Source organism: Triticum urartu, chromosome 1A (assembly GCF_056163025.1).
Source record: "Triticum urartu cultivar PI428250 chromosome 1A, HENAU_Tu73, whole genome shotgun sequence".
NCBI classification, from domain to species: domain Eukaryota; kingdom Viridiplantae; phylum Streptophyta; class Magnoliopsida; order Poales; family Poaceae; genus Triticum; species Triticum urartu.
Window position 1 is genome coordinate 542,656,605 of NC_141873.1, and position 21,239 is coordinate 542,677,843.

The window sequence follows — 21,239 nt, forward strand, 5'->3', positions numbered from 1 at the left end:
GAACCACACTTCCAACAAAACCAGCTAGCCGACCTCTCACGGCCAACCCCCTGAGAACCAAGCGTCCCTTGACCCGCTTTGACCCTTTCAACCAACGGACGGACCGACGTCATCTGCTGTACAGATCCCATCCCTTCCAAATCCCACTCTCATTTTCCACTAACGTCATTACCGGCGTCACCCTCACCCGACCGATCCGTCATGTCCCGTCCCTGGAGGACATGATAACCGGGATAAACAAACAAACAAACCCGAGGCCCCTGGACGCGCACGTTTCGCACGCCATCCCCGTTGGCCTTAAAAGGCTCTGGATGAGCCAGCTAGCCCCCATCCAAAAGAAGGTCGGTGAGCTCTCTTCTGCATGCGCCGCGTCCCCTCCGACGTCGACCAGAGCGTATATATTTCTCCCCCGCCTCACTTGTTCCCCATCATCGCTTGAAACGACAAACACCAAGCCATCACCCAGCTCGAGAGGAGCTCTCACTGCAGAGTTCAGACAGCACCCACAGACCACAGTCAGTCAGCTCTCAGCCCCGGCCTCAGCTCAATCAGCAGGAGTAGGAACGCCCACGAGCAATGGATGCGAGACAGCGGTACATGATTCGGTTCGACGGCCACTTCGAGTTCGAGGACCCGTCGACCGCCGAGCTGCCGCCGCCGCCGTTCGCGGCCAGGGCGATCTCGTCCGAGCAGGAGCATACCGCCATGGTCGCCGCGCTGCTGCACGTCATCTCAGGGTACACCACGCCGGTGCCGGACTTCTTCTTCCCGGCGAGCAAGGAGGTGTGCACGGCGTGCGGGATGGATGGGTGCCTCGGGTGCGAGTTCTTCGGCGCGGGGGCCAGGCCGGCGATCGCACCGAAGGCGACGGTGGGCGGGCCGCAGAGGAGGCGGAGAAACAAAAAGACCCAGTACCGCGGCATCAGGCAGCGACCGTGGGGCAAGTGGGCGGCGGAGATCCGCGACCCGCGCCGCGCCGTGCGGGTGTGGCTCGGGACCTTCGACACCGCCGAGGACGCCGCCAGGGCCTACGACCGCGCCGCCGTCGAGTTCCGCGGCCCGCGCGCCAAGCTCAACTTCCCCTTCCCCGAGCAGCAGCAGCAGCAGCAGCAGCAGCAGCTGGGCGGCAGCGGCAATGCCGCGGCCAAGTCAGACACGCGCTCGCCCTCGCCGTCGCCCAGCAGCGCGGACGGGGAGGAAACAGAGGAACGGCTCTGGGATGGCTTGCATGACTTGATGAAGCTAGACAAGAGCGAGCTCTGCTTACTTTTTCCGGTGGGGGTCAACAACACCCTGGAAATGTTTCCCGCGCCGGGAAAGAAACGACCCGTGGCCGATCTAGGGGGTGTCATGGCAAATGTTTGCTAGCAGTTACGTAGATTAGTGTCAGCGTGCGTTTGTCTCCTCTCAATCAACACACATGCACATTAAGGACAGTAGATCCTGCTCACTTCGTGGTTAGCACGTGTCCTACCTTCGGTTGTAAGTAATTCTGTATAGATAGGCACCCGATCAATGGAAAAGTTGTGTTGAATCATACTCCTCTTTCATGTAGTATGTGCTTAACACGAATGCTATTTTGGGATTATTTGTTGGAACTATTTATACCACGTACTCTACGTAGTGCTGTACGTATGTGCTTAGCGTCTGCAAATACAAATCTTAGCTCCTTGGTGCGGCGACAGAGTACTACCATGCCAGCTGTTACTTCAACGGGAAGAGGTTTTGATATTGTTGACGTTGACTACAGTCTAAAGGATAAACAAAACTAGTCCGATCTGTTTTCTTTTTTGGAATGTTGAAACTAGTCCGATCTGTCGTGGACGCCCCGCGCTCTGGGCGGGCTGTCTCCGGTCTGTCACCGTCGCTTTCACCCCGGGCGTCTCGTCAGCGAGAGCGAGTCGCCTTCACTCGGAGGGAGAAATCACATATTTAACATGAGGTCCAAATCAAATCACAAACTGACCTTATTCCGAAAAAATTTCACTCTGCTGACCCTTTCGTATGGTGCCCGACAGCTGGGCGTCACACACTACTATGCAGCGCCTTTTTTTTGGGCGTCGCACCTCCTGCCAGCGTGGCAGCCCTGGTCCAGTTGCGGCCCTACAGACAGCACTGCAGCGCCTCAGACTTAGGAGCCACATTTGTAATGTGCAGCGCCTAGCTCTTGGGCGCTGCACAGTGAGTTAAAGCGCATTGGCCCAGCCCGGCCAGGCAGTTCTTCTCCCTCTCCGCTCTCTGGACAGAGAGCAGCGGCGGCGCCCCCATCGAATCCCCCCCACATCCCTCTCAGATATGAAGATTTGATCCGTGGATTCGATCTCCAATCCATCCTACTAGGTAAACTCATCCGTTCCCTTTCTTTTCCTCCATAAATTTGTTGCCATTTTAGAGATTTGTCGAAGATTTGATGGAACCCTTGATTTGCTTGATTTGCTTGATTTAGGATGTGTAGTCATAGTGGTAGTACCATAGTGTTGTTGCTTAGTTCACAATATATAGTTCTTGTTAGTGAAACCCTAGATTTATATAGATACCAATGAGATGTTGAGTTTTGTAGAGATATATGATCTGTTTTTTTAGATATATATTAGATGTTGATTTTATTTGAAATATTAGATGTTGAGTTTATTTGAACACATATGACATATTCATTGTGTGAGAAGGAGATGTTGAGATTCTTGTAATTGAACACATATTAGTGTAGGGGAACGTTGCAGAAAACAAAAAATTTCCTACGGTTTCACCAAGATCCATCTATGAGTTCATCTAGCAACGAGTGATTGGATTGCATCTATATACCTTTGTAGATCACGCGCGGAAGCGTTCAAAGAATGGGGATGAGGAAGTCGTACTCGACGTGATCCAAATCACCGGAGATCCTAGCGCCGAACGGACGGCACCTCCGTGTTCAACACACGTACGGTCAGCGTGACGTCTCATTCTTCTTGATCCAGCAAGGGGGGAGGAGAGGTTGATGAAGATCCAGCAGCACGACGTGGTGGTGGATGCAGGGCGTCACCGCAGCAGGGCTTCGCCGTTATACTGCGAGAGGGAGAGGTGTAGCAGGGGAGAGGGAGGCGCCAAGACTCAAGGGTGCGGCTGCCCCCTCCCTCCCCCCCTTTATATAGGCCCCCTAGGGGGTGCGCCGGCCCTGGGAGATGGGATCTCCTAGGGGGGGCGGCGGCCAAGGGGTGGAGTGCCCCCCAAGCCAGGTGGGGCGCCCCTCCACCCTAGGGTTCCCAACCCTAGGCGCATGGGGTGGGCCAAGGGGGGCGCACCAGCCCACTATGGGCTGGTTCCCCTCCCCACTTTGGCCCATGGGGCCCTCCGGGATGGGTGGCCCCCCCGGTGGACCCCCGGGACCCTTCCGGTGGTCCCGGTCCAATACCGGTGACCCCCGAAACTCTCCCGATGGCCGAAATTGCACTTCCTATATATAATTCTTCACCGCCGGACCATTCGGGAACTCCTCGTGACGTCCAGGATCTTATCCGGGACTCCGAACAACTTTCGGGTTACTGCATATTCATATCTCTACAACCCTAGCGTCACCGAACCTTAAGTGTGTAGACCCTACGGGTTCGGGAGACATGTAGACATGACCGAGACGGCTCTCCGGTCAATAACCAACAGTGGGATCTGGATACCCATGTTGGCTCCCACATGCTCCTCGATGATCTCATCGGATGAACCATGATGTCGAGGATTCAAGCAACCCCGTATACAATTCCCTTTGTCAATCGGTACGTTACTTGCCCGAGATTCGATCGTCGGTATCCCAATACCTCGTTCAATCTCGTTACCGGCAAGTCACTTTACTCGTACCGTAATGCATGATCCCGTGACCAGACACTTGGTCACTTTGAGCTCATTACGATGATGCATTACCGAGTGGGCCCAGAGATACCTCTCCGTCATACGGAGTGACAAATCCCAGTCTTGATCCGTGTCAACCCAACAGACACTTACGGAGATACCCGTAGTATACCTTTATAGTCACCCAGTTACGTTGTGACGTTTGGTACACCCAGAGCACTCCTACGGTATCCGGGAGTTACACGATCTCATGGTCTAAGGAAAAGATACTTGACATTGGAAAAACTCTAGCAAACGAACTATACGATCTTGTGCTATGTTTAGGATTGGGTCTTGTCCATCACATCATTCACCTAATGATGTGATCCCGTTATCAATGACATCCCCATGTCCATAGCCAGGAAACCATGACTATCTGTTGATCAACGAGCTAGTCAACTAGAGGCTCACTAGGGACACATTGTGGTCTATGTATTCACACATGTATTACGATTTCCGGATAATACAATTAAAGCATGAACAATAGACGATTATCATGAACAAGGAAATATAATAATCATTTTATTATTGCCTCTAGGGCATATTTCCAACAGTCTCCCACTTGCACTAGAGTCAATCATCTAGTTACATTGTGATGAATCGAACACCCATGGAATTCTGGTGTTGATCATGTTTTGCTCTAGGGAGAGGTTTAGTCAAAGGATCTGCTACATTCAGGTTCGTATGTACTTTACAAATCTCTATGTCTCCATTTTGAACACTTTCACGAATGGAGTTGAAGTGACGCTTGATATGCCTGGTCTTCCTGTGAAACCTGGGCTCCTTGGTAAGGGCAATAGCTCCAGTGTTGTCACAGAAGAGAGTCATCGGGCCCGACGCATTGGGTATGACTCCTAGGTCGGTAATGAACTCCTTCACCCAGACTGCTTCGTGTGCTGCCTCCGGGGCTGCCATGTACTCTGCTTCACATGTAGATCCCGCCACAACGCTTTGCTTGCAACTGCACCAGCTTACTGCCCCACCATTCAAAATATACACGTATCCGGTTTGTGACTTAGAGTCATCCAGATCTGTGTCGAAGCTAGCGTCGACGTAACCCTTTACGACGAGCTCTTCGTCACCTCCATAAACGAGAAACATTTCCTTAGTCCTTTTCAGGTACTTCAGGATATTCTTGACCGCTGTCCAGTGTTCCTTGCCGGGATTACTTTGGTACCTTCCTACCAAACTTACGGCAAGGTTTACATCAGGTCTGGTACACAGCATGGCATACATAATAGAACCTATGGCTGAGGCATAGGGGATGACACTCATCTCTTCTATATCTTCTGCCATGGTCGGACATTGAGCTGAGCTCAATTCACACCTTGCAACACAGGCAAGAACCCCTTCTTAGACTGATCCATATTGAACTTCTTCAATATCTTATCAAGGTATGTGCTTTGTGAAAGACCTATGAGGCGTCTTGATCTATCTCTATAGATCTTGATGCCTAATATATAAGCAGCTTCTCCAAGGTCCTTCATTGAAAAACTCTTATTCAAGTAGGCCTTAATGCTGTCCAAAAGCTCTATATCATTTCCCATCAAAAGTATGTCATCTACATATAATATGAGAAATGCTACAGAGCTCCCACTCACTTTCTTGTAAACGCAGGCTTCTCCATAAGTCTGCATAAACCCAAACGCTTTGATCATCTCATCAAAGCGAATGTTCCAACTCCGAGATGCTTGCACCAGCCCATAAATCGAGCGTTGGAGCTTGCACACCTTGTCAGCATTCTTAGGATCGACAAAACCTTCCGGCTGCATCATATACAGTTCTTCCTTAAGATAACCGTTAAGGAATGCCGTTTTGACGTCCATTTGCCATATCTCATAATCATAGTATGCGGCAATTGCTAACATGATTTGGACGGACTTCAGCTTTGCTACGGGAGAGAATGTCTCATCGTAGTCAACCCCTTGAACTTGTCGATAACCCTTAGCGACAAGCCTAGCTTTATAGATGGTCACATTACCATCCGCGTCTGTCTTCTTCTTAAAGATCCATTTATTTTCTATGGCTCGCCGATCATTGGGCAAGTCAGTCAAAGTCCATACTTCGTTTTCATACATGGATCCTATCTCGGATTTCATGGCTTCCAGCCATTTGTCGGAATCCGGGCCCGCCATCGCTTCTTCATAGTTCGAAGGTTCACCATTGTCTAACAACATGGTTTCCAAGACAGGGTTGCCGTACCACTCTGGTGCGGAACGTGTCCTTGTGGACCTTCGAAGTTCAGTAGGAGCTTGATCAGAAGTATCTTCATCATCATCATTAACTTCCTCTCTAATTGGTGCAGGCACCACAGGAACATTTTCCTGTGTTGCGCCACTTTCCGGTTCAAGAGGTAATACTTCATCAAGTTCCACTTTCCTCCCACTTACTTCTTTCGAGAGAAACTCCTTCTCTAGAAAGGATCCATTCTTGGCAACAAAGATCTTGCCTTCGGATCTGAGGTAGAAGGTATACCCAATAGTTTCTTTAGGGTATCCTATGAAGACGCATTTTTCTGACTTGGGTTCGAGCTTTTCAGGTTGAAGTCTCTTGACATAAGCATCGCATCCCCAAACTTTTAGAAACGACAACTTAGGCTTCTTCCCAAACCATAATTCATACGGTGTCGTCTCAACGGATTTCGACGGAGCCCTATTTAAAGTGAATGCGGCAGTCTCTAAAGCATAGCCCCAAAATGACAGCGGTAAATCGGTAAGAGACATCATAGATCGCACCATATCCAATAGAGTGCGATTACGATGTTCGGACATACCATTTCGCTGAGGTGTTCCAGGCGGCGTGAGTTGTGAAACTATTCCACATTTTCTTAAGTGTGTACCAAATTCGTGACTCAAGTATTCTCCTCCACGATCTGATCGCAAAAACTTGATTTTTCTGTCACGTTGATTCTCAACCTCACTCTGAAATTCCTTGAACTTTTCAAAGGTTTCAGACTTGTGTTTCATTAAGTAGATATACCCATATCTACTCAAGTCATCAGTGAGGGTGAGAACATAACGATAGCCACCACGAGCCTCAACACTCATTGGACTGCACACATCAGTATGTATGATTTCCAATAGGTTGGTTGCTCGCTCCATTGTTCCTGAGAACGGAGTCTTGTTCATCTTACCCATGAGGCATGGTTCGCACGTGTCAAATGATTCGTAATCAAGAGACTTTAAAAGTCCATCCGCATGGAGCTTCTTCATGCGTTTGACACCTATGTGACCAAGGCGGCAGTGCCACAAGTATGTGGGACTATCATTATTAACCTTACATCTTTTGGTATTTACACTATGAATATGTGTAGCATTACGCTCGAGATTCATTATGAATAAACCATTCACCATAGGAGCATGACCATAAAACATATCTCTTATATAAATAGAACAACCATTATTCTCGGATTTAAATGAGTAGCCATCTCGTATTAAACGAGATCCTGATACAATGTTCATGCTCAAAATTGGCACTAAATAACAATTATTGAGGTTCAAAACTAATCCCGTAGGTAAATGTAGAGGTAGCGTGCCGACGGCGATCACATCGACCTTGGAACCATTCCCGACGCGCATCGTCACCTCGTCCTTCGCCAGTCTCCGTTTATTCCGCAGCTCCTGCTTTGAGTTACAAATGTGAGCAACTGCACCGGTATCAAATACCCAGGAGCTACTACGAGTACTGGTAAGGTACACATCAATTACATGTATATCACATATACCTTTCGTTTTGCCGGCCTTCTTGTCCGCTAAGTATTTGGGACAGTTCCGCTTCCAGTGACCACTTCCCTTGCAATAAAAACACTCAGTCTCGGGCTTGGGTCCATTCTTTGGCTTCTTCCCGGCAGCTTTCTTACCGGGCGCGGCAACTCCCTTGCCGTCCTTCTTGAAGTTCTTCTTACCCTTGCCTTTCTTGAACTTAGTGGTTTTATTCACCATCAACACTTGATGTTCCTTTTTGACTTCTACCTCTGCTGATTTCAGCATTGCAAATACTTCAGGAATGGTCTTTTCCATCCCCTGCATATTGAAGTTCATCACAAAGCTCTTGTAGCTCGGTGGAAGCGACTGAAGGATTCTGTCAATGACCGTGTCATCCGGGAGATTAACTCCCAGTTGAGTTAAGCGGTTATGTAATCCAGACATAGTGAGTATGTGCTCACTGACAGAACTATTTTCCTCCATCTTACAGCTGAAGAACTTGTCGGAGACTTCATATCTCTCGACCCGGGCATGAGTTTGGAAAACCATTTTCAGCTCTTCGAACATCTCATATGCTCTGTGTCGCTCAAAACGCTTTTGGAGCCCCGGTTCTAAGCTGTAAAGCATGCCGCACTGAACGAGGGAGTAATCATCAGCACATGTCTGCCAAGCATTCATAACGTCTTGGTTCTGTGGGACGGGTGCGTCACCTAGCGGTGCTTGTAGGACATATTCTTTCTTGGCAGCTATGAGGATGATCCTCAGGTTCCGGACCCAGTCCGTATAGTTGCTGCCATCGTCTTTCAGCTTGGTTTTCTCTAGGAACGCGTTGAAGTTGAGGACAATGTTGGCCATTTGATCTACAATACATGTTGTAAAGATTTTAGACTAAGTTCATGATAATTAAGTTCATCTAAATCAAATTATTCAATGAACTCCCACTCAGATAGACATCCCTCCAGTCATCTAAGTATAACATGATCCGAGTTAACTAGGCCGTGTCCGATCATCACGTGAGACGGACTAGTCAACATCGGTGAACATCTTCATGGTGATCGTATCTTCTATACGACTCATGCTCGACCTTTCGGTCTTCTGTGTTCCGAGGCCATGTCTGTACATGCTAGGCTCGTCAAGTCAACCTAAGTGTTTGCACGTGTAAATCTGTCTTACACCCGTTGTATGTGAACGTTGGAATCTATCACACCCGATCATCACGTGGTGCTTCGAAACAACGAACTGTCGCAACGGTGCACAGTTAGGGGGAACACTTTCTTGAAATTATTATGAGGGATCATCTTATTTACTACCGCCGTTCTAAGTAAACAAGATGCAAAAACATGATAAACATCACATGCAATCAAATAATAATAGTGACATGATATGGCCAATATCACATAGCTCCTTTGATCTCCATCTTGGGGCTCCATGATCATCTTGTCACCGGCATGACACCATGATCTCCATCATCGTGTCTCCATGAAGTTGCTCGCCAACTATTACTTCTACTACTATGTCTAACACGTTTAGCAATAAAGTAAAGTAATTTACATGGCGTTTCTCAATGACATGCAGGTCATACAAAAAATAAAGACAACTCCTATGGCTCCTGCTGGTTGTCATACTCATCGACATGCAAGTCGTGATTCCTATTACAAGAACATGATCTCATACATCACATATATATCATTCATCATTCATCACAACTTTGGCCATATCGCATCACAAAGCACTTGCTGCAAAAACAAGTTAGATGTCCTCTAATTGTTGTTGTAAGTTTTACGTGGCTGCAAAAGGGTTCTAGCAAGAACGTTTTCTTACCTACGTAAAAGCCACAACGTGATTTGTCAACTTCTATTTACCCTTCATAAGGACCCTTTTCATCGAATCCGCTCCAACTAAAGTGGGAGAGACAGACACCCGCTAGCCACCTTATGCAACTAGTGCATGTCAGTCGGTGGAACCAGTCTCACGTAAGCGTACATGTAAGGTCGGTCCGGGCCGCTTCATCCCACAATACCGCTGAAGCAAGATAAGACTAGTAGCGGCAAGAAAGTTGACAACATCTACGCCCACAACAAATTGTGTTCTACTCGTGCAAGGAGAACTACGCATAGACCTAGCTCATGATTCCACTGTAGGGGAACGTTGCAGAAAACAAAAAATTTCCTACGGTTTCACCAAGATCCATCTATGAGTTCAACTAGCAACGATTGATTGGATTGCATCTACATACCTTTGTAGATCACGCGCGGAAGCGTCCAAAGAATGGGGGTGAGGAAGTCGTACTCGACGTGATCCAAATCACCGGAGATCCTAGCGCCGAACGGACGACACCTCCATGTTCAACACATGTACGGTCAGCGTGACGTCTCATTCTTCTTGATCCAGCAAGGGGGGAGGAGAGGTTGATGAAGATCCAGCAGCACGACGTGGTGGTGGATGCAGGGCGTCACCGCAGCAGGGCTTCGCCGTTATACTGCGAGAGGGAGAGGTGTAGCAGGGGAGAGGGAGGCGCCAAGACTCAAGGGTGCGGCTGCCCCCTCCCTCCCCCCCTTTATATAGGCCCCCTAGGGGGGTGCGCCGGCCCTGGGAGATGGGATCTCCTAGGGGGGGCGGCGGCCAAGGGGTGGAGTGCCCCCCAAGCCAGGTGGGGCGCCCCTCCACCCTAGGGTTCCCAACCCTAGGCGCATGGGGTGGGCCAAGGGGGGCGCACCAGCCCACTATGGGCTGGTTCCCCTCCCCACTTTGGCCCATGGGGCCCTCCGGGATGGGTGGCCCCACCCGGTGGACCCCCGGGACCCTTCCGGTGGTCCCGGTACAATACCGGTGACCCCCGAAACTCTCCCGATGGCCGAAACTGCACTTCCTATATATAATTCTTCACCGCCGGACCATTCGGGAACTCCTCGTGACGTCCAGGATCTTATCCGGGACTCCGAACAACTTTCGGGTTACTGCATATTCATATCTCTACAACCCTAGCGTCACCGAACCTTAAGTGTGTAGACCCTACGGGTTCGGGAGACATGTAGACATGACCGAGACGGCTCTCCGGTCAATAACCAACAGTGGGATCTGGATACCCATGTTGGCTCCCACATGCTCCTCGATGATCTCATCGGATGAACCATGATGTCGAGGATTCAAGCAACCCCGTATACAATTCCCTTTGTCAATCGGTACGTTACTTGCCCGAGATTCGATCGTCGGTATCCCAATACCTCGTTCAATCTCGTTACCGGCAAGTCACTTTACTCGTACCGTAATGCATGATCCCGTGACCAGACACTTGGTCACTTTGAGCTCATTACGATGATGCATTACCGAGTGGGCCCAGAGATACCTCTCCGTCATACGGAGTGACAAATCCCAGTCTTGATCCGTGTCAACCCAACAGACACTTACGGAGATACCCGTAGTATACCTTTATAGTCACCCAGTTACGTTGTGACGTTTGGTACACCCAGAGCACTCCTACGGTATCCGGGAGTTACACGATCTCATGGTCTAAGGAAAAGATACTTGACATTGGAAAAACTCTAGCAAACGAACTATACGATCTTGTGCTATGTTTAGGATTGGGTCTTGTCCATCACATCATTCACCTAATGATGTGATCCCGTTATCAATGACATCCCCATGTCCATAGCCAGGAAACCATGACTATCTGTTGATCAACGAGCTAGTCAACTAGAGGCTCACTAGGGACACATTGTGGTCTATGTATTCACACATGTATTACGATTTCCGGATAATACAATTAAAGCATGAACAATAGACGATTATCATGAACAAGGAAATATAATAATCATTTTATTATTGCCTCTAGGGCATATTTCCAACAATTAGATGTTTAGTGTATACCGATATTTGAGATGAAGATGAACTCATATATGTTTATTGTTTGAACTTTGTAAGGATGGTTTGGCTTTTCGACGATGTCTACGACACGAAACACCAGGCCTACATGATGCGCGAGAAGAGATGGTAATAACGAGTAATCTAAATATTTTGCCTTAAGTTGAAATTTACATGCCCTAAGATTTGTCATTACTTGTTTTTTGCAGAATCTTGAACCTTTGAAGATTCGGTATCACGGGGTCTCTGGTCCTGCCATGCCTTACGATGAGCGGTACACACCGTACATCAAGCAGGCAGGACTACTCCCGTGGATTCAGTTGGTCAGCCGGTCCACGCCGAATCTGAACGCTCCACTGGTGTCCACTCTTGCTGATCGGTGGAGGCCGGAGACGCATAGTTTCCATCTTCGGACTGGGGAGATGACCGTGATGCTCGAGGATGTCTCGTTGATCACCGGTCTTGCTATCGACGGGATGCCTCTCTGTATGAGCACCGATTTTGATGGGTGGCGCGAGCAGATGATTGCTCTTATCGGTATGGCTCCTACCGAGGCTGAGGCTGATGTAGAGGAGGGAGAAGAGAAGAAGAAGAAGGAAAGGAAAGCAGCCGGAGCTGCTTTCACGTGGATTCAAACTCACTTTGCGACGTGCCCTCCGGATGCCACTGATGACGTGATCCAGACACATGCTCATGTCTACATGTGGTATGTTGTGTCGAGGACTTTGTTTCCTGACTCCACTGGCAAGAACGCTCCATGGATGTGGCTGAAGGCGTTGACCGTCTTCAATAGCAAATGGAGCTGGAGTTCAGCGACTCTTGCCTACTTGTACCGACAGGTAGTTGGTCTGTTTTGTGATCAACTCATTTCTTCATTAGCAATGCAAGCTTGCTGTCAAGTTAACATTGTTTTACTTTCATATCCAGCTGGACGATGCGTGTTGCAGGATCACAGATAGTGCAGGCATTGGTGGTAATATGCTTCTACTTTCTGTATGGAGCTGGGAGCGTCTGCCTGTTGGACGCCCGAAGAGCGTCAGGTTTAATCCTTGGTATGAAGATGAAGATGACGAATTACGGCGCCCCACTTGGGCTTACAAGTGGGATGTGGTTTCCGAGATGACGAACGGTGTCAATCTCATGTACCAGAAGTACGTTGCCGAGTTGGACATGATTACGCCTGAGCAGGTAACGAGGTCATTACTTCAGTCATTTCTCATGTTTGCCTGAAAAAATTCACCAATTTTGCATTGTTGCCCTATTTCATAGGTGGAATGGCAGCCATATGGCGCCGATGACAGACTTGGGTACACCCCGGAGTTTACCATCAACCCGATGTGCTTGCGGGATAGGGATCTCTGGCGTATGCGGTGCCCACTGATATGCAATTGGGCTGTTGAGTTTCATTTGCCACATCGCGTGTGTCGTTAGTTTGGTCTGTTCCAGCCTCACCCGTCGGAATGGGTGGATACGAACAAAGCACTTCATAGGTAAGACAGCATGAACCGTATTGACTAAGCATCGTCATTCCTTGATTTTGCTAATGTTTGGTTTTGTACCATGCAGGTAGGACAGGAGAAGGAAGCGGAAGATAAAGGACTGGGACAGGCATCATGCTTTGTATGTTACCCACTTCTAGCTTTGTGTGGAGGAAGCTCGTAGCAGTGCACGCGCCAAGCTTTGTGAGCATGGTCCACTTGCTTTTGATAACTACATACGATGGCTTCTTGAAAATACTCGAGTTGAGATATGCCCGCCGGCATATAATGAGGATATTCTTGAAGAACCCGTAAACTTTGAGGATCTATCAAAGGGGAAGTACAACAGAGATGTCAGGGTAGGGCACTGTCGGATTTCGGGTTCCGACAGACCCTTGAGGTTTGAACACTGGGGTGCGCGCGGAGATTTCTCCTTCTACCTACTTGCACCCCTCCGCCTCGCTAAGATCTAAGCTATGGAAAGAACAACACAAGAGACACAGGGTTTATACTGGTTCGGGCCACCGTTGTGGTGTAATACCCTACTCCAGTGTGTGGTGTGGTGGATTGCCTCTTGGGCTGATGATGATGAGCAATACAAGGAAGAACAGCCTCGCGAGGGTCTGTTCTTGGCTGGGGGGATGAACTGCTAGGAGGAGTTCAGTCACCCTTCTCTCTCTCTCTCTCTTCTCGATTCTCTCTCTGATTTCGATCCAATCTTCGATCTCCCATCTCCCCTACCCTGTGGGTGGCTAGTCCTATTTATAGGCAAAGGCCCTGGGCCTCCTCCCAAATATTGAGCGGGAAGGGCGCCAACAATTGGCCATTTTGAAGGGGAACATCTGGTACACTTATCCTGACTAAAGTTGGTCCTTGCCTGCCAAAGGCTCTGGTGGTGACGCTGGCTTGGGCTCCACAATGACTTCCTCCCTGCCGTTGGACTGGTCTTGGTCTCGTTGCACTGAAGCGGGTGCCTTTGCTTGATGCTCTCGCCTGCGCTTGCTCCCTTTACACCAAAGAGGAAAGGAGGACACTGCGCGGCTGGCGCCCGCCTGGCGCCTTTGGTCGCCATGGCTTGCGTGACGGGCACCTCGTGAGGTACCCCGCCTTGATCTCTCCGCATCCTCGCGAGCCAGCCTGATGAGGCCGTGCTTGAGGAAGCTCCGTGTCGTCCGCCCCGCGAGGCTTGGCCCCTCGCGAGGGTCTTGGGTCTGTGTTGATGAAGATGGGCCGCGCTGGGTCCCCTTTTGAGCCACGCCGCGGGCCGCGGGCAGGCAAGTCTGGGGACCCCCGTTCCCAGAACGCCGACAGGCACGGAGTCCCTGCTGTTCCGGTGATTAATGTTGGGGAACGCAGTAATTTCAAAAAATTTCCTACGCACACGCAAGATCATGGTGATGCATAGCAACGAGAGGGGAGAGTGTTGTCTACGTACCCACGCAGACCGACTGCGGAAGCGTTGGCGCAACGTAGAGGAAGTAGTCGTACGTCTTCCCGATCCGACCGATCCAAGCACCGTTACTCCGGCACCTCCGAGTTCTTAGCACACGTACAGCTCGATAACGATCCCCGGGCTCCGATCCAGCAAAGCTTCGGGGAGGAGTTCCGTCAGCACGACGGCGTGGTGACGATCTTGATGTTCTACCGTCACAGGGCTTCGCCTAAGCACTGCTACAATATAATCGAGGTGGAATATGGTGGCAGGGGGCACCGCACACGGCTAAGGAACGATCTCAATGATCAACTTGTGTGTCTAGAGGTGCCCCCCTGCCCCCGTATATAAAGGATCCAAGGGGGAGGGGGCGGCCGGCCAGGAGAAGGGCGCAGGAGGAGTCCTACTCCTACCGGGAGTAGGACTCCCCCCCCAATCCTAGTTGGAATAGGATTCCCCGAGGGGGAAAGAGAGAGAGGGGGGCCGGCCACCTCTCCTTGTCCTAATAGGACTAGGGGAGGGGGGAGGCGCGCGGCCCACCTTGGGCTGCCCCTTTCTCCTTTCCACTAAGGCCCACTAAGGCCCATATAGTTCCCGGGGGGTTCCGGTAACCTCCCGGTACTCCGGTAAAATCTCGATTTCACCCGGAACACTTCCGATATCCAAACATAGGCTTCCAATATATCAATCTTTATGTCTCGACCATTTCGAGACTCCTCGTCATGTCCGTGATCACATCCGGGACTCCGAACTAACTTCGGTACATCAAAATGCATAAACTCATAATAACTGTCATCGTAACGTTAAGCGTGCGGACCCTACGGTTCGAGAACAATGCAGACATGACTGAGACACATCTCCGGTCAATAACCAATAGCGGGACCTGGATGCCCATATTGGCTCCTACATATTCTACGAAGATCTTTATCGGTCAGACCGCATAACAACATACGTTGTTCCCTTTGTCATCGGTATGTTACTTGCCCGAGATTCGATCGTCGGTATCCAATACCTAGTTCAATCTCGTTACCGGCAAGTCTCTTTACTCATTCCGTAATACATCATCTCGCAACTAACTCATTGGCTGCAATGCTTGCAAGGCTTATCTGATGTGCATTACCGAGAGGGCCCAGAGATACCTCTTCGACAATCGGAGTGACAAATCCTAATCTCAAAATACGCCAACCCAACATCTACCTTTGGAGACACCTGTAGAGCTCCTTTATAATCACGCAGTTACGTTGTGACATTTGGTAGCACACAAAGTGTTCCTCCGGTAAACGGGAGTTGCATAATCTCATAGTCATAGGAACATGTATAAGTCATGAAGAAAGCAATAGCAACATACTAAACGATCGGGTGCTAAGCTAATGAAATGGGTCATGTCAATCAGATCATTCAACTAATGATGTGATCTCGTTAATCAAATAACAACACCTTGTTCATGGTTAGGAAACATAACCATCTTTGATTAACGAGCTAGTCAAGTAGAGGCATACTAGTGACACTAAGTTTGTCTATGTATTCACACATGTATTATGTTTCCGGTTAATACAATTCTAGCATGAATAATAAACATTTATCATGATATAAGGAAATAAATAATAACTTTATTATTGCCTCTAGGGCATATTTCCTTCAGTCTCCCACTTGCACTAGAGTCAATAATCTAGATTACACAGTAATGATTCTAACACCCATGGAGCCTTGGTGCTGATCATGTTTTGCTCGTGGAAGAGGCTTAGTCAACGGGTCTGCAACATTCAGATCCATATGTATCTTGCAAATCTCTATGTCTCCCACCTGGACTAGATCCCGGATGGAATTGAAGCGTCTCTTGATGTGCTTGGTCCTCTTGTGAAATCTGGATTCCTTTGCCAAGGCAATTGCACCAGTATTGTCACAAAAGATTTTCATTGGACCCGATGCACTAGGTATGACACCTAGATCGGATATGAACTCCTTCATCCAGACTCCTTCGTTCGCTGCTTCCGAAGCATCTATGTACTCCGCTTCACATGTAGATCCCGCTACGACGCTTTGTTTGGAACTGCACCAACTGACAGCTCCACCGTTTAATGTAAATACGTATCTGGTTTGCGATTTAGAATCGTCCGGATCAGTGTCAAAGCTTGCATCAACGTAACCTTTTACGATGAGCTCTTTGTCACCTCCATATACGAGAAACATATCCTTAGTCCTTTTCAGGTATTTCAGGATGTTCTTGACCGCTGTCCAGTGATCCACTCCTGGATTACTTTGGTACCTCCCTGCTAAACTTATAGCAAGGCACACATCAGGTCTGGTACACAGCATTGCATACATGATAGAGCCTATGGCTGAAGCATAGGGAACATCTTTCATTTTCTCTCTATCTTCTGCAGTGGTCGGGCATTGAGTCTTACTCAACTTCACACCTTGTAACACAGGCAAGAACCCTTTCTTTGCTTGATCCATTTTGAACTTCTTCAAAACTTTGTCAAGGTATGTGCTTTGTGAAAGTCCAATTAAGCGTCTTGATCTATCTCTATAGATCTTTATGCCTAATATGTAAGCAGCTTCACCAAGGTCTTTCATTGAAAAACTCTTATTCAAGTATCCCTTTATGCTATCCAGAAATTCTATATCATTTCCAATCAGTAATATGCCATCCACATATAATATCAGAAATGCTACAGAGCTCCCACTCACTTTCTTGTAAATACAGGCTTCTCCAAAAGTCTGTATAAAACCAAATGCTTTGATCACACTATCAAAGCGTTTATTCCAACTCCGAGAGGCTTGCACCAGTCCATAAATGGATCGCTGGAGCTTGCACACTTTGTTAGCTCCCTTTGGATTGACAAAACCTTCTGGTTGCATCATATACAACTCTTCTTCCAGAAATCCATTCAGGAATGCAGTTTTGACATCCATCTGCCAAATTTCATAATCATAAAATGCGGCAATTGCTAACATGATTCGGACAGACTTAAGCATCACTACGGGTGAGAAGGTCTCATCGTAGTCAACCCCTTGAACTTGTCGAAAACCTTTTGCGACAAGTCGAGCTTTGTAGACAGTAACATTACCATCAGCATCAGTCTTCTTCTTGAAGATCCATTTATTCTCAATTGCTTGCCGATCATCGGGCAAGTCAACCAAAGTCCATACTTTGTTCTCATACATGGATCCCATCTCAGATTTCATGGCTTCAAGCCACTTTGCGGAATCTGGGCTCACCATCGCTTCTTCATAGTTCGTAGGTTCATCATGATCTAGCAGCATGATTTCCAGAACAGGATTACCGTACCACTCTGGTGCGGATCTCGCTCTGGTTGATCTACGAGGTTCAGTAGTATCTTGTCCTAAAGTTTCATGATCATCATCATTAGCTTCCTCACTAATTGGTATAGGTGTCGCAGAAACAGTTTTCTGTGATGTACTACTTTCCAATAAGGGAGCAGGTACAGTTACCTCGTCAAGTTCTACTTTCCTCCCACTCACTTCTTTCGAGAGAAACTCCTTCTCTAGAAAGGATCCATTCTTAGCAACGAATGTCTTGCCTTCGGATCTGTGATAGAAGGTGTACCCAACAGTCTCCTTTGGGTATCCTATGAAGACACATTTCTTCGATTTGGGTTCGAGCTTATCAGGTTGAAGCTTTTTCACATAAGCATCGCAGCCCCAAACTTTCAGAAACGACAACTTTGGTTTCTTGCCAAACCACAGTTCATAAGGCGTCGTCTCAATGGATTTTGATGGTGCCCTATTTAACGTGAATGCGGCCGTCTCTAGAGCGTATCCCCAAAACGATAGCGGTAAATCAGTAAGAGACATCATAGATCGCACCATATCTAGTAAATCAGTAAGAGCAAGGCGCTGCACTTTACAGTGTGACGCCCGCCCGTTCGGCGCTGCATAGAACAGTGCAGCGCCTTTATTCTGGACGCTGCACGGTTGTTTACTGCAAAAACAGAGTTGACAGCACATTCATTTCACCGGAACATCATAATACTTACAATGAATGCATCATCACAACAATTTGAACAAACAAAAATTTTATGCCGACGAGTTCATAACTTAAGACAATTCAAACATTACTACGACATGGTTCACGACACATTCATTACAAATGACAAATGGCAGCTTGCCCTAGAAGATAGTTCACCAACATCTCACATGCCCTCACAAGTTCACGACGAGTGCACCGAAGCGAAGTCCCTACTGAGTAGAGCAAGGCCATTTCCCCTTCTTGTCACGGGCCGAGTCCTCCTCTTGTGCCTCGCGAGCCTTTGCAAGCTTTCTTGCCCTCTCCTCCTCACGAGCAAGTTTCGCTTGGCGTGACCTCTCCTCCTCTCGTTTCTTCCGCTCCATCCTCTCCTTCTGACGACGCTCTTCCTCCAAGCCTCTTCGAAACGATTCTTCGAACCACCGTTGCCGCCTAAGACAATCTTGGTATTGGTCCTTTTTGACATCTTCTAGCACTTCAAGATCTATCCACGTGAAGTACTTGCATAGAGGAGGCGGTGACTGCATACAAAATTTTTGTTAGTGTTGACACACATTTGATAGTAACATTTTACTTCTCGAGCTTACCGGTGGTTGGTCATAGGCGTTAGTTGGAAGTGCACGATCATAAGCATAGTTCGGGCATACAAAATATCTCCGCCCTTCCGTCCATGATTTATTTCGGTCGGTGGATACCTTCACCTTGCAAACATCTCCACACCAACATGGCGGGATGTTGGCATCTTTCTCCTTCACCTTGTCCAAAGATGCGTCCTCCCACTTGTTCGGCATGTCTTCTTGGTTAGCACACGGTGGCCTCATCATGGAACCGGACGAAGCCATGCCTACAAAACCGATAATTCTTGGTTAACCCTAACCCCCACTTAACAATAACCACAATCCTAACCATAGCATAACCCTAACACTAACATCAAACACACATACCCCTAACCCTAGCATACTATGAAAGCCTAACCAACCCAAATTAGCAAAGAAACTTAACATCATTCAACAAATATTTGCAAATCCAAGCCAAAACTAGGGTTTTCCCAAAGTAGCAAGATTTGAGCAAATGTGACAATTCCTATGGATGAAAACAAGGGGAACAGAGGAGATTACCTTAAGGGAGGGTTTGGCTTCGAAATCCACGGTCAAATACTCCGGATCTGAGGAGGATTTGAGAGGGGGAGAGAGGAGGGCAGAGGGGAGGCACTGAGCTTCGGGTTTGCGTGGGGGTGGGGGTGTGTGGGGTGGGGATGGGTGGGAGGAGGGTGAGTGCAGCAAATAGATGTCCAACCGTGCAGCGCCTAAGGGAGAGGCGCCCCACACCACAGTGCAGCGCCTACCCTTTAGACGCTGCACTACTAGACATCCCAGTCCAGAGAGCAATAGAAGCTTCTAGTATGTTTTCTGCCCCAAAAATGCTAAGTGAGTGTGCAACGCCCAAGGGATAGGCGCTGCTCTGTACTGTGCAGCGCCCAGGAGTGAGGCGCTGCACATTACAGTGCAGCGCCCCTCCCTTAGGCGCTGCATACTTACTTAACAAATTTTTGGGTGCAAAAGCTACTGGAACGCTTCTGTTGCTCTCTAGACTGGGATGTCCAGCAGTGCAGCGCCTAAGGGAGAGGCGCTGCACTATGGTGTGTGGCGCCTCTCCCTTAGGCGCTGTACGGCTAGACATCCCAGTCCAGAGAGCAACAGAAGTGTTCCAGGAGCTTTTGCATCCAAAAATTTGCTAAATCAGTCTGCGGCGCCTAAGGGAGGGGCGCTGCACTGTAATGTGCAGCGCCTCGGCCTTAGGCGCTGCACTATCTGCTATTTTCATATACAAAGTGATTTTTATGTTTTGTGATTCACATAGATTGCACATAATCATATCCAAATCACATGTAGTAGTCCAAATCACATACTCATACACACATAGCAATAGAGTTGTCCAATCACATAGTCATACACAAACATTTAGCCAAAAAGACATAGTCATTTACGTCTCATATCACATAGTAGCACACATTTTGGTTCATAGAAAAGGTCATGGTCCTTGTCCCTTCTTCTTCTTCTTCTTCTTCTTCTTCTTCTTCTTCTCCCTCCTCCGACCACCAAGGGAGCTCACCTTTCGCCTCTGTGTCCTCCACCCCCTTCATTGTTTCCATACCTATAAAAATGTCAATATAATAGTTAGTCACACAATGCAAAATGACAACACAAGCATTGAGCCAAAAGAATAAGATCATAGTAAGTCACATACGGCAATGGTCCATTGAGCCAAGTGAACATTCCTCCACCACGGCCGCCGCCAAGGCCAAGATCACCACCACGGCCTCTACCACCACCACGGCCTAGACCACCACCACGGCCTCTACCGCCACCACGCCCTAGACCACCACCATGGCCTCTGCCACCACCACGGCCAAGACCATCACCACGTCCTAGGCCTTCACCACGGCCAAGACCATCACCACGGCCTCTACCACCACCACCACGGCCTAGACCATCACCACGGCCTAGGCCTTCACCACGGCCAAGACCATCCCCATGGCCTAGGCCATCACCACGGCCTCTAACACCACCACGGCCTCTACCACCACCACGACCTCTTTGTTGCCTAGTGCCCCGTTGGCTTGTTTGACTTGGTTGGCTACTCCTTCGTTGACTTGGTTGGCTATCATTTGCTTGGCTTGTGCTTGCATCATTTTTCTTTGATCTTTTTCTTGATTTGGGACAAGTTCTTGTGTTGTGTCCCCCATGACTGCAGTCCCCACAACGGGATTGCTCACGAGGCTCTTGGAATTGGCCGGTGCCGTATTCTCCACCGCCACCACGGCCCCATCCGTCCATGTCACCTCTAAGACGCTTTGTCTTACGTCTTCCCCGTCTAACGACCTTCAATTCCGGGTCCGGACATAGTTGAACTCC

General features: G+C 48.6%; 2 protein-coding genes across 2 annotated transcripts; one reads left to right on the forward strand and one right to left on the reverse strand.

Annotated features, from left to right (window-relative positions):
* Positions 1–415: 415 nt before the first annotated feature.
* On the forward strand, positions 416–1,537 carry LOC147992413 (ethylene-responsive transcription factor ERF109-like). The gene has a single exon (XM_087530146.1). It carries the CDS (start codon positions 577–579, stop codon positions 1,366–1,368), a length of 792 nt encoding a protein of 263 aa, XP_087386272.1. The 5' UTR covers positions 416–576; the 3' UTR covers positions 1,369–1,537.
* A 16,999-nt stretch (positions 1,538–18,536) lies between these two features.
* Positions 18,537–19,166, reverse strand: LOC147992414 (uncharacterized). The gene is made up of 2 exons (XM_087539023.1): positions 18,912–19,166; positions 18,537–18,845 (listed from the first exon to the last, which is right to left on the reverse strand). Exons 1-2 carry the CDS (start codon positions 19,164–19,166, stop codon positions 18,537–18,539), a joined length of 564 nt encoding a protein of 187 aa, XP_087395149.1.
* Between the last annotated feature and the right edge of the window lie 2,073 nt (positions 19,167–21,239).